The sequence below is a fragment of the Stegodyphus dumicola genome, chromosome 7, assembly GCF_044657685.1.
Source record: "Stegodyphus dumicola isolate Sdum_Otavi_A_Nest chromosome 7, ASM4465768v1".
NCBI lineage: Eukaryota > Metazoa > Arthropoda > Arachnida > Araneae > Eresidae > Stegodyphus > Stegodyphus dumicola.
The window spans coordinates 65,081,969-65,095,860 of NC_140774.1; the positions used below are offsets into that span (position 1 = coordinate 65,081,969).

The 13,892-nt window shown below is 34.0% G+C and overlaps 1 protein-coding gene across 3 annotated transcripts in view; it reads left to right on the forward strand.

Moving 5' to 3' along the window:
• The window catches only part of LOC118188575 (glutamate receptor ionotropic, NMDA 2C-like), a 938,424-nt gene that overhangs the window by 746,728 nt on the left and 177,804 nt on the right, over positions 1–13,892 (forward strand). For all 3 annotated transcript variants that reach the window (XM_085820356.1, XM_085820357.1, XM_085820355.1), the window contains one exon: positions 9,129–9,312. In XM_085820356.1, the coding sequence (XP_085676482.1) occupies positions 9,129–9,312 (184 nt within the window). The remainder of the gene's footprint in view (positions 1–9,128; positions 9,313–13,892) is intronic.

The following is a 13,892-nucleotide window of genomic DNA, read 5'->3' on the forward strand; positions in this document are numbered from 1 at the left end:
TCAGGAATCTGATCTTTTAACACTCATCGGCTGAATCCATGGCAGACTGTGAGGGACCAATAATAACAGGATAAACTCGCTAGGTAGTTGGTATCAAAATGTAGCGGAGACCTTAATACGCTTCTAGACGCACCCAACAAAACAGGCCTACTTCAGAGAAGTGGCGTTTATTTCAGCTGCTAAAATTAATTAAAAACGTTAGCTCTTTCGAGTGCGCACGCGGGTTTTAAAGGCATAAAGACTGCCACATTCCAGCCTATATCCCAAAAGAGGTCAGAAATTTCAGCACTCATGCCAAGAACAAAACAATAGAAAAATTTGTCCATTTTCCTTCCTTCAGTTCAACTCTTTCTGTATATAATGCCAATCGCACTGTATTAAGCATATAATTTCGAGATAAAAATAACTTATTGTTCGTTGCTGTCTTTTTCTGTTTGCCGAATTTTACCACTTTTCTTGGTGTTTTATTTTAAACATCGGGTAGTGTAAATAAAGGCGTCATTTCAGAATTGGCGAAGCTTTGGAGATATCCCCGTTAACTTTCACGGTCGACGGAATGGTAAATCCTCAGAAACTAAAATCTCTCCAACTTCTGGGAAGTTCAGAACAAAAGCTGAAGTCAAATTGCATTGTATGAAATAAAATGAAACGCGCCCACTAAGCTTCAACTCAGCCCGCATTCTTTCATAAAACAGTTACGGCAATCAATACTAAAGCAGATTTAAATAATTCAATCGTAGGGAGAATAATAGAATGGCGGTTAGCTATAGCTGCTAAGCGTTCTGTCATGCTCAAGAACTCTGCGATTATACAAATTAGTTAATTTGTAACATGGTGACAGCAGACGAAGGTATACGTAAAGGTAAGGTGCAGATAAAATAATAACATAATTTGTTAATCATTTTATAAAACCTATTAGAATGACTATGAAAACGAATCTTGTAATGCATTTCAAAATGAGGTCATAAAGCTTTTAAAACAGGGAATTTCAAAAGAACAGAAGAGTAATTTCTTATTTACAATTTAATTTCTAGAAAATCCACTATTACTTTTGCTTTTCTGTCTTTGGACTTTTATAAAAGGAAAAAACATATTTTAAAATAAAATATTTTAAGTATTTAGATATAATTAAATATTAGCTAAGCATTAATAAAAATAGGAAGATTCGTTAATCGGATGTTTGTTCCTCTGTCCTAGGCTTATCTACACGCTCTCTTTCAATGCTTATTCGGGAAAAGGAAAGCTAAATTAATAACCTAGTTTCCACTCTAATACTAATCAAATCCTTGTTATAATTTTGAGGGAGCTATCAAATTTTGCGCTGGGATTAATTTGCCTATGCCATACCTATTTAACTGAAATTCATCTCCTTTAATGCTTCGTCCTATTCTACGCGGCTCTTTCCATAAATTAATACTAGCTACCTTAATAATAAGGAGGTATTTGCAGTGAGAAATTATTCATAACAACAGAGATGGAAACCTTCTTCAATAAATTAACATATATATATATATATATATATATAATATAGAACGCCAGGACACATGTATATAAACATATAATATGTAAATATAACATAGTATGTGTAGTATTTGTATACTTAGATGCCCAGTCATCTTCCTTTTATTCCATTCTAAAGAGGCCTTTAGGAAAAGGCGTTTAAATGGAAAAACAAATTTTGGAAATGTCTGTTAGCATTAATGTGATAGACATGTCTGCAAAAATTTAAAAAGTTAATTTAAAATTTATTTACTCATTAAATAGTCCCACTTTAAAACGATTGATGACAAATTCAATTGATATTTCATATCAAAATTGAAACCTTAAGAAATATTAATGTACTTATATGGTAGACTAGAAGAGAAACACGCTAATGTGACAATCAAAATCGTAAAAATCAACCTTATATTTAGCGTAGGTATAATGAAACACTCAATCGATTTCGAGGGCAGCTAAAGGTCCCTCCTCATCAGGAGAAAGAAATACATAGAAAGAAGAAAATAGGAATCACAGAAACACGTGGTGCTTATCAGCACTGCACGTGGTTATAACTAGATTTTTAATCAGAGTTGCACTGGCCGCCTACTTTTACTGAGCCAGGCTGTCTGATCAAGCATAAAGAAATATTAGCGAAGTTAAAATAGGGAGCGAGGGGCAAATGCACATTACGCTCAAAATCTGAACTTCAAATAATGGAAAGCAACCACTGAACGGATTTTTATACCCTCTGGTAGTACCAAGTGCGAGGAGGTAACGCCATCTATCGGCAAAAATAATTGAATTAAGACAGTAGAATTTTAAAGGCATTAGGAAGGACTGGATTGGACTTCAAATCATTAACTAAACTTTCTAAATCTTTGTGAATGTGAAAAGCCTCAATAAAATCCAATTCGCCTATGGAAGAAGCCTTTTGGATGATTTTTGCAGACCCAAAATCAAAATTATCGTTAAAAGTCCAGCTATGATACGCTATTGAAGACTCGTTAATTTCCCCTTTTTTGACATAAGATTCATGTTCCTTGATACGAAACTTCAACGCTCTTTTTGTTTGGCCAATATATCTTAAACCACACTGACATGATATTCTATAAATTCCCCAAGAATTCAAGACAGAAACGCAATCTTTTAGAATCGAAGGGTGAATTTTATTAATAGGGGAGAAACCGACTTGAAAATTGAATTTCTGGAGAATCCGTGCAATTTTATAGCTAACAGAAGGATAAAATGGAAGCACGACAAGGTCATTGATATTATTTCTGACAGTAGAATGTCTTCTTTGATGGGAATCTGAAAATTTTTTGACGGCTTTATCAATAATCACGGGAGAAAATCCACGGTCAATCGCAACTGCTCTCAAATAATTAAGTTCATTGGTAAGCAAAGATTCAGAGGAACAAACTTTTAGCGCGCGGAAAACATAATAGTAATAAGAGGCCATTTTTTGCTTAACAGGGTGGCATGACTTGGCATGGGGTGGTAAACAAACTGCAAAGGGTTTACGGTACACAGTGGTGCTAAAATCGGTTTCATTGCGGATTATAAGAATATCGAGGAAGGGGAGGGAATTGTTGGATTCAATTTCAAGAGTGAATTGGATGGCTGGATCAATTGAATTCATAATAGATAGAATCTCGGATAAATCCTCTTTATAACCGTCGAAAAGTGCGAAAGTGTCGTCAACATACCGAATCCAAAGACGAAAAGATAATTTATCAAATAATTTCATCTCAAAATAGTGCATATAAATGTCAGCAAGTACCGGACTGAGAGGATTACCCATAGCCAATCCTTCAACTTGACGAAAATATGCATTTTGGAAAACAAAGTGGGTTTGACTTAGAGAAACTTTAGTAAGCGAAACCAACTCATTAATTTCAGTATGTGTGAAGTGAAATTCCCGAAGCCTAGTTTCAAGACAATTTAGTGCTCCTTCGACCGGAACATTAGTAAACAATGATTTGACATCAAATGAAACCATAATGGAACGAAGTGGGGAAATATTTCTAAGTTTATCAATGACTTCAACAGAATTTTTTACAGTGTGAATATTGTTATCAAGTAGAGGAGAAAATCTGGAAACTAAATATTTGGCCAAAGGATATGAAGCAGTACCTATGTTGGAAACAATTGGTCGAAAAGGAATACCGGTTTTGTGGACTTTTGGAAGAGCATAAAGTCTAGCGCAATTAGTAATAGGCGGAATAAGTGATTTCTTCAACTGAGTTGGCAGAATGTGGGAAGATTTAATAGCACTTTTTACTTTCATGAGGTCCGAAGTTGAAGGATCTTTAGGGATCGAGCAGTATGGGCCTTCATTTATCAATTTAGAGACTCCAGTAATATATGTGTGTTTGTCCATAACAACGATCTGTCCGCCCTTATCAGCTTTAGAGATAATGATATTAGTATCAGAATGAATTTCACGTAAGATCTCATTATCTAGCTGATCTTCCCACTGTAAACGTTAACTCCATCGTTAATATCTCCAATAGGAATCTTTCGGAGGATCAGTTAAAAGTATTAAAATATAATTTCAACTTTTCAAAGACATCTAAACCTTTAATTCCTCAAATCATCGCCCCTATAGAGAAAGCCTTTAAATTCTCCAAAATTTCGGAAACGCAGAAGGATACAATCCGCCACCTAATTACTCATAACGTTAATTTTAACAATAAATCTTTGGGTTCTAATCTTAGCAAAAAGGAAAATGAGATCTTACGTGAAATTCATTCTGATACTAATGTCATTATCTCTAAAGCTGATAAGGGCTTCTTTTTACTATTATGTTTTCCGCGCGCTAAAAGTTTGTTCCTCTGAATCTTTGCTTACCAATGAACTTAATTATTTGAGAGCAGTTGCGATTGACCGTGGATTTTCTCCCGTGATTATTGATAAAGCCGTCAAAAAATTTTCAGATTCCCATCAAAGAAGACATTCTACTGTCAGAAATAATATCAATGACCTTGTCGTGCTTCCATTTTATCCTTCTGTTAGCTATAAAATTGCACGGATTCTCCAGAAATTCAATTTTCAAGTCGGTTTCTCCCCTATTAATAAAATTCACCCTTCGATTCTAAAAGATTGCGTTTCTGTCTTGAATTCTTGGGGAATTTATAGAATATCATGTCAGTGTGGTTTAAGATATATTGGCCAAACAAAAAGAGCGTTGTAGTTTCGTATCAAGGAACATGAATCTTATGTCAAAAAAGGGGAAATTAACGAGTCTTCAATAGCGTATCATAGCTGGACTTTTAACGATAATTTTGATTTTGGGTCTGCAAAAATCATCCAAAAGGCTTCTTCCATAGGCGAATTGGATTTTATTGAGGCTTTTCACATTCACAAAGATTTAGAAAGTTTAGTTAATGATTTGAAGTCCAATCCAGTCCTTCCTAATGCCTTTAAAATTCTACTGTCTTAATTCAGTTATTTTTGCCGATAGATGGCGTTACCTCCTCGCACTTGGTACTACCAGAGGGTATAAAAATCCGTTCAGTGGTTGCTTTCCATTATTTGAAGTTCAGATTTTGAGCGTAATGTGCATTTGCCCCTCGCTCCCTATTTTAACTTCGCTAATATTTCTTTATGCTTGATCAGACAGCCTGGCTCAGTAAAAGTAGGCGGCCAGTGCAACTCTGATTAAAAATCTAGTTATAACCACGTGCAGTGCTGATAAGCACCACGTGTTTCTGTGATTCCTATTTTCTTCTTTCTATGTATTTCTTTCTCCTGATGAGGAGGGACCTTTAGCTGCCCTCGAAATCGATTGTTTCATTATACCTACGCTAAATATAAGGTTGTTTTTTACGATTTTGATTACTTATATGGTATTTGTATCTTTATTGTTATAAGTAAATCTGATTGCAGTACATATGTAAATTATAGTGGCTGAAGTAATTAATTTAGTAAAATTAAAATATTTCGGCATTTTTTTAAATTTAATTATATAAACTCTACTTATTTGTAAATTATAATGTATCCTCTCGGAGATGGTTCAAATGACTCTGTATGTAGATGATGGTATTAAAAATACTAGTTAGTTTTTAGAGGCGATTTCAGAGGCGACGAATAAGTTTACTGTATTATATTTCATGCCTTTAAAAAATGACATGAATGACTTCATTTTGCTTCCTGCCACCTAAACAAAGTGCAACATTTTTCTTTCATGATGTCTGCATTCAATGGGAATATTGTGTCAGCAATGCATAAAAATTAGTTAGAGATAATTTCAAATAATATTAAATCGTTTTCGATATCATTAGCGAGCAAGTTCTTTAAAAGATATCTAAAAGCTCTGCTCTGTAATCTGACAAATTCACTCCTAGCTATTAAAATTATTACCCTGCGAAGACGGTACGCAACAATGGTTAAATTAGCATAAAAAACTAAATACTACACACCGGAATATGCAAATGTTTAGACTTATAGCGCATACGCACAAAACAAGTATGAGTAACGCTACATTGTATGTAAATGAAAAGATTTCACAGATTTGACGCTTTCATCTGGAAATCGCATTTGAACGTCGGTTGTTGTGTAAGACTCCGTTCATACGATGCTACTTTGTTCATATGAGGTTTGTGGCTAGGCAACCACATTTCGTTACATCAGAAAAACTGGTTTTTGCCAAAATGCGCTGACTTTTCACCTTTATGCCAACTTGTTATAAGTACAGATCAATCAGAGTGAATCAAACACGAGCTGAGATTCAATCGACGGTTTCACTGACTCAGCTTCCCATTTAAGCATGCGAAACTTCACCTTATCTGATTGGCGACATTTAAACCCTGTTAAATAACTGTGATTGAACTTAATAACTTTAATGTGATTAACTTAATGATTTACGACTTAAACCCCAAAGCTTTATAACTAAAAATTTTCGTAGAAACAAAGTTTAAAGGTCCTGTTACAAAAGAAGAAAGAGAAACTCTTACCAGCAATTGTAACTCGACTGTGAGGATCGTGATCCACCGGGATTGCGTTTTATCGTTCCGCAATATTGCTGCTCATGTTAGTCAAGATCCCATGACTGTCAGGCGAATATTGAATCGATGGGACTAGAAGGGCCATAATGAATGCAATACAGAATCTCTGCGGCACCGCTGAGATCCTACCTGGGATATAGTTCATAGATGGCCTTCCCGAGAGGATTCTTGGTGGGGATGAATGATGTTCTCGAAAGGATGATTGTATTCCCAAGATCCAGCGTTTCCAATATAATGGCGTTATCGGGATCTCATTCATGGATGGCGGTCCTGAGAGGATGCACGGATGAATGCCATGCACCCCGAGATGATACAGGGCACTCATCTTCCTAGGGCACTAACAGCGAAGAAGAGAGGCATACTGTCCTCTAGGCCTCGTGGCATGGTGCCGCATGTCACGTACCCTAAATCAGGACCTCGGCTAGTGCACAAGACAAGCGTCTGTACGCGCAGTTGGACAAAGTGTGCAGGCACCACAAAATGTCAGCACGGTGAACACCATTGCAGGTTCCCTTGATGCTTCAGCAAGCCATAGGCGTGACTTTAGTCATTCGACGAATGATGGACACAGGAGATGGACACAAGACATTCGCATATCCTTAAGTAAAACCACAAAAAAGGACAGTGAACGTTTTCGTCTTGCATTCGTCATCGTCATTTTTTACATGTCCATCACCTAGCGTGCTGGTATGGAGGGTGCTGTTGCGTACACATCCCGATTACCTTTTATGCCCACAAACGGGAAATTTAAATTCGAAGTGTGGCAAAAATGTATCATAAGCACTTATTTAAGTTCTTAAGGTTTTAATTTATTATTCTACAGAAATATTTTAAATATGATAATGTAATAAATATTTTTAATATTGCATTATTCTGAATTTTTATTTTAATTTTAAGGGTTAGGTTTTCCTGTTTATGTTATTTAAGTAACATCAAGAATCCAAACATTTACATAATGAAGCAGGCTTTATGGAAATTATTTTGCTTGCAATGAATAACTACAAAATGTCAATACCTTCTTAAACTGTCTAAGAAGGTACTGAAAATGCGCTCAGGTACACAGTAACGTTCAGCGTTCCTAGGTCAGGGGCAGACTGGGGATCTTAGTTCGCTCGACGCCGGGAGCTAGTAAGTTAATATATCGTTTACATATCTTTACTGCTTAAATCGCTCAATTTATGCTGTTAAAATTTTATTTTAGAAACAACGTTTCTTGAACATTTACATTCTTTTTTTAGTATTGGGTTGTAGATACATTAGGCTAATTGGAAAAGCCGGACAGATGAAAAATAAGCAAACACCTTTGCCGGGAATCGAACCGCGGACCTCTGGAATACCGGCCCAGCGTTCGGGGAAAAAAAGAGAAGTTTTTGTTCTACTTGGTGGGAGCCTGACTGAGTTATCGAATATGGATTTGAAATGTTTGCTCATGAAAAAAAATCGTCACTTATCGAAGAAATAGTATCCTTGTGATAAGCCACTGGATTGTAGGTAATACAGGACAATATTCAATATCTGTTTGATTAGCATGACCAGGAGCTGACCATCGACGAACAGAAGGATCTACATCGCAAGAACCAGCATCCTATCACGCCAGAATAGCAGATTTTGTCTTCTAAGGAAGAAAAAAAAAAGGTTGAGGAATTTTTCACTTAAATAAGATTAGGATCTTAGCTAAATTGTAGAAAAACGTGCGAAATAAATTTTACAGAAAAGCGTCGCCCGGTTAAAGCATGTCACATTTCTACGAAATCTTCAGAAGCAGGTGGAAGCAACTGTCATAACTTAAGTTCCTAGTTAAAATCGCACAAAAGAGAATTCATTGGGGCAAGAGACAAGAGTGATTCCGTTATTTAGCCACGATTCTCTTAATCCGTTTATGTATTTTTTCGTTTCGTTCTGTATTAATCTTATAATATGTATACTTCTGAGTAGTTAAAATCATCTCCTCTTCTTTATTCCTTACTGAGAAATTCATTTTGATATACAAGTTCTTTGGATTACAAGCACATTGCTGGAACGAATTATGCTCTTAAACGAAGGCATATCTAAATCAGTAATTCTGTTAAGAATAACAAAAAGGAAAAGATAAATGAAGAGTTCAAATGTAATTCCTTTGGACAATAAAGAGATAAAGGTAAGAATTTGAGCAACGGTATTTTCCTGAAAATGAAATTAAATTAAAATCGGACCTCTAACTAGTAGATATTTGAGATATGAATACCATGGATGTATATGTAAAGTAAAAAATTAGAATAAAGAGCATAATATAGAATTTCGAAAAAAAATTTTGGAAACAATAAAATAAGCGCGAAGTTAAAGTCTTAAAATATATTTAAGTAAATAGTGAATGCCAATGTAAGGAATAATTTTTTAAATATGATACAAGCAGAAATACTCTAAAGTGCAAAAGAAATAATAAAATTTTAATACCGAGCCAATTCCAAAATTTAGTGAATACAACCTAAACGGGAGCGAAAAGAATACAGGAAGATACAAAAGTTTTGCAATGCCTTCTATGACTTGCATTTTACTTTTATTGCTTGAATTCTACTGCTGCGTTTTATAATGTATGAGATAATATTTCTTGAAACTCCAAGGTGTAAATGGTAAATTTATTAAAAGAACTTGCTTTATTTTCAGGTATCCATTTCAACACAACAAAAACTCGACTCATGGAAGAAATAGAAAGATCGGTAAAGATATTTATTCGTGGTTTGGAACTTTTCCTGAATGATCCTCAGAACGATAACATTACCCTCGCTCCTCAACTGAACTGCAGCAGCAACAGTGAGATCAAATGGAATAGAGGAGAACATTTTTTCAAGTAAGGAAGTTGGTCTTAATTATTTAGTGCTTTTAAACACAATTTAAGTCAACAGATGAGGAATATTTTCTAAATGAAGTAATGTGTTTTAAATGCTATCATGATACTTGCTGATTGAACTAGCCAAGTATGAAACTTTTTTAAGAAACGTTTTTTTAAAACTTTTTTATGGTTTTCAAATAGTAGTTGATTGTTTTAAAAAAGAATCGAAAAGTTACTCGCCGTTTTTGATTTTATCAGACAAAATGCATAGATAATAAAACTCGTATTTAAACTAATTTTTAGTGAAAGAATCGAAATGTAGGAGTTAAGGCACGAGTTTTATGCTATTTTTTTTTTTTTTTTTTTTTTTTTTTTTCAGAGAAGGTACGTTTTCTGAAAAGTTGGGCAGACGATCGTTGAGAATTTGTCTCCAAATAGCATATTGTATAATCTGGAAATATTGCGCCAATGGGACAATCACTGCTATATATGTTCACCACTTAAGAACTTAATTTCGAGCTTTCTATCCAACGTCTACAAAAGACGGACTGCAAATCGTTGCTGTTTGTTTGTAAACGACATTTATGAAAGAGATGTTTTTGTTACAATGTAGCTCACGGTTTCTTCGCAAGGGTTGACAGCTCTTGCGAAGCCATAAAATCCGTCTGTCCTTCTATATTCTGACTAATTGTCTGTCAAAGTAAACCAGTTGCTCTCGAAACAGCAAAACGAGATGAAATTTCTGCTCGTAATATTTCCTTGCTTTTTCGCTTTTACAGGAGTTGTAAAATGGCGCCTGTTTCATTTCGAAAAAAAATGAGAGTTTTTTAATGCAGATTAAATTTAATTGTGATTATTAATTTATTATTATTTATTACGCATCTGTCCCTTTCGTAATTTATCGACTGCCAGGAGAATATATTGAAAATCAGAGATCGGCATTTCTCCACTTTTTTTCAAAGCAAAAAAGGCCAAGTTCTGTCTTTGTTTTTTAATAAGCTACATCATATTTAGCCCAGAATGTTATCATATTTGTACGAAAGTAACTAAACTTCAGAGTTTTGTAAAATGTTTTCAAACAGTTTCATTTATGCTTTCTTTGTTTCACACTGCAGTGTAGTGTCTACTGCTTAACATTTTTTTGTGCCTTCAGCAACTGCTGAATCATGCTCAGACCATAAGTAAATGTCACTCTAAGAGTGAAAGAGAAGAAAATGTGACGTGATACTAGTGAAATTATAAAATTGAATCTTGTTTAAACAATTTAACAACTGAGGCGCATGACCTATGACAAAGAAGTTTGTACAAAATGAACATAATTCTTAACGATTTTGAAGTGAATGTATTCGTAAAAGTCTCGAAAGTACCATTTTTAAAAAAGATCCGAAATTCGCGCTTCAATTTCTAAGTAATGTATAAATTATGTCAGTTTTTCTGCTTCGAGATCCCACGAAGGCAGGAAGACATTAACATCATTTATTTTGAAAGAAAATTTATTCATTAAAATTATTTGCAAAGGTCAGTGCGCGCATTGTATACCTCCATCGGTCTGATAACTTAATAAAAAAACAATGAAGAAAGTACTTCACTGTTCCATTAAGTGAATTTAACCTGTCCTGTCGAAAATTAAGCATACATTAATAGCTCGTAAAATTGTGTTTAAATTGCTGGTTTCAACAACACGTAATTTTGGAGGACGTCGTATGTGAACTTGAATAACATTATTGTACTCGGCAGGCAGCTTTTAGTCCCTATAGCTTTAATCCGTTTTATTACAATATACTACTTAAATCCTAAAGTGAGGCAAATTGATTTTTTCAAAGCAACAATGGGGCAAATGCTAAATAGTTACCTAAAATTTTACCACCTTCTCACCTAGATCACTGGTCAAGGTGCAGCACATGTTTGCACTCTTAAGTAGAGACAGTCACACATAATAATTAATGATTTACAATAGCTATGAACACTGGCTTATTAAAGACTCTAACAAGATACCGACCAAAGGTTACAGTAAAAATGTCTCTTTTAAAAATAAATTTTTAAAATAAAGAATAATGATAGTGGTTTTTGATTTAACAAGCCTTATATTATACGCCTTATATTACATCATGGATGTATTCTTCATATCAAGACGTATGTATGTTTTGATATGAAGTGGATTTTCATGACACCCGAACTTTACATAAAACCGCGTGTAAAATGAGTGGTCTAAAAACACATCAATTATTTTTCTAACGTTTCTACTCCTATAAATAATGCAGGTTGAAGTTAATATGCTTAGATCCTCATGATTTAGGAACTTACTCATAAAACAAGGAAATCTAATCAGTGCTAATTGCAATTATTCACAGACCCCCTTTAATAACCAGAGACTTTGTTTTTACTTTAGAACGTATATATCTTGAAGTATTAAAACTGAGTAGGAGGAAAGACTGCATTTTATCGCTTGAAATGATCATTTGCATTACATACAGAGGGCGCTTAGACATCTTTGGAACAATTTCGATAAATAACAAAAAAGCAAATGCTTTGGAATAAAATGTTTGCCAACAACTTATTTGAAATGAGAAATACCGTCTCTTACTTTTAAATTTATTTTTCTTTCAAAATTTCACATTTAAACAAGCTTTGGATTAAAGGATAAGTTTCATGCGCATTCCGGAGAGAAATATTCCTTTTTCATAATTCAAAAGTGTTGTGAAATGAAGGCATCTCTAACAGCAAAATAAGTAACATTATTAATCGGAAGAGGGGAAAAAATCTTCAGTCATTACTTCTACATGGAAAAACGACTCCAAACATATACTCAAAAGAGGCATGTACTCTTACTAATGTTTCTAAAGTTAAATTGTTGGCAACAAGACAAAATCCGCCTACTCAGAAATTTACAAATCTTAAAATACATCTGTAACAACAATAAATAAAATAACAAAGTAAGATTTACAACTTATAAAAGCTAAAAATTCCTAATGTTGACCATCTTGTGGCAAGGCATGTGGCTCAACGCAAAATAATTATTACAACTTTATGAAACCTATTTAGTAGAGATAAATTGAAATAAATTATGATTCTTGATAAAACATAGGTACTGAATGACTGAAAAAGTATTTATTTACTATCGAAAACAAAGCAAAAAATTGTACAAACTTGGCTTCGTGAATACAAAAATGTTACAGTATGGGATTCACAGTTGTCACGGAATTCTCTTGAGATAGGAAATTAAAAAAAAAAAAAAAAAAAAAAAAAAAAAAGGAGAATGGAAAAAAATAATAAAATCAAGTCAATGTATTATTAAGAGAAAGGTTTTACGTCCGATATTTACAGAAGAATTTCTATTTCTTCATCCCAATGACTTTCAAAGAGTGAAACTTCATCAAGATAAAACAACAAGTCATTATTGGAAAAGTACCACAGCATTCTTTGAAAAATGAAAACAGAAACAGGTATTGCATTAATATCTGTAAGCTCAGCATCTAAGGGGTTAGTAGACAGTCGAAACACTTCTAGGTGAGTAAATTATTAAAGTTAGCTATCAGAGGAGTTACATTAAAATGGTATTTACAGGTGAAAAATAACGGTATGATTAAGAGGTTACGTCTTCGCTTCATCGTCCTTACGTCTTAATCGAATAGCACACATTCCTCTTATTTCCCATCATCCTTCTGCCTGCGAGACTGTCAGTCGTGTTGTATTGCCGCGCTCCTGCTACTCTCATGCCTTTTCGAGGTAGTTTTACGAACTACCCTGATGTTTTAGCTACGAACTATTGTGCATCAGGTCTCTTGAAAAGAGCTCTTTCTAAGCGCACAACCATGATGAATGATATATTCTATAAAGTAGTAGAAGAGGAATGAAAATCAAAAATCGTAGAAATTTCTCGAAAAGTCCTTCTATTATGGAAATTAAGGGAATTTTAGCCCAGAAAAGATATCGAACATTTAGAAAAATACATTACATTTTACATTTAGACATTAATTATCATTTTAGAACCTTTACATTTTAGACATTAATTAAACCTCACCCAAACCCTTCTAAAAATGTGTAAACACTCTCTGTACTAATCAAATACTTTTAAAAGCAATCTTTTTTAAAACAACTATAATTTCCTCTATTTTTAGGTAGTCATTTAATTGTTTTCTTCAGATGCTCAATATAGCTCTATCATTACCCGTTTATCTATTAATTAGACAGAATTTCCATAAAAGAATGAGCAATCGCTAGCTTATGAATACACAAACTTTTAGTTTTAAAACTGCTATATACTGATATTCTTTCCCTGCACTGTACAAAGCACAATCATGTAAAACACGACCTGCTTCTAGAAATACCTCCCTAAAACTATCCTAAATTGACTACCAGTTAGTGTGTCCAGTATTTCTGTAAATACAATTAAATAACGGTATCGAAATTCACAAATTCGTATGCTTTCTGAGGAGGTTACTTGAAATAGAATACAAGTGTCATTTAGAAAAACAAGTAGTTGTCTTAGGGAAATTTCAGTGTACTGTGGAATTTCATTTATTCAAATTAATTGGAGCGTAGCAATGTTTTTCGAATAACCCACAATGGACTGATTTTTTTTCCATATCCTTTTAAAT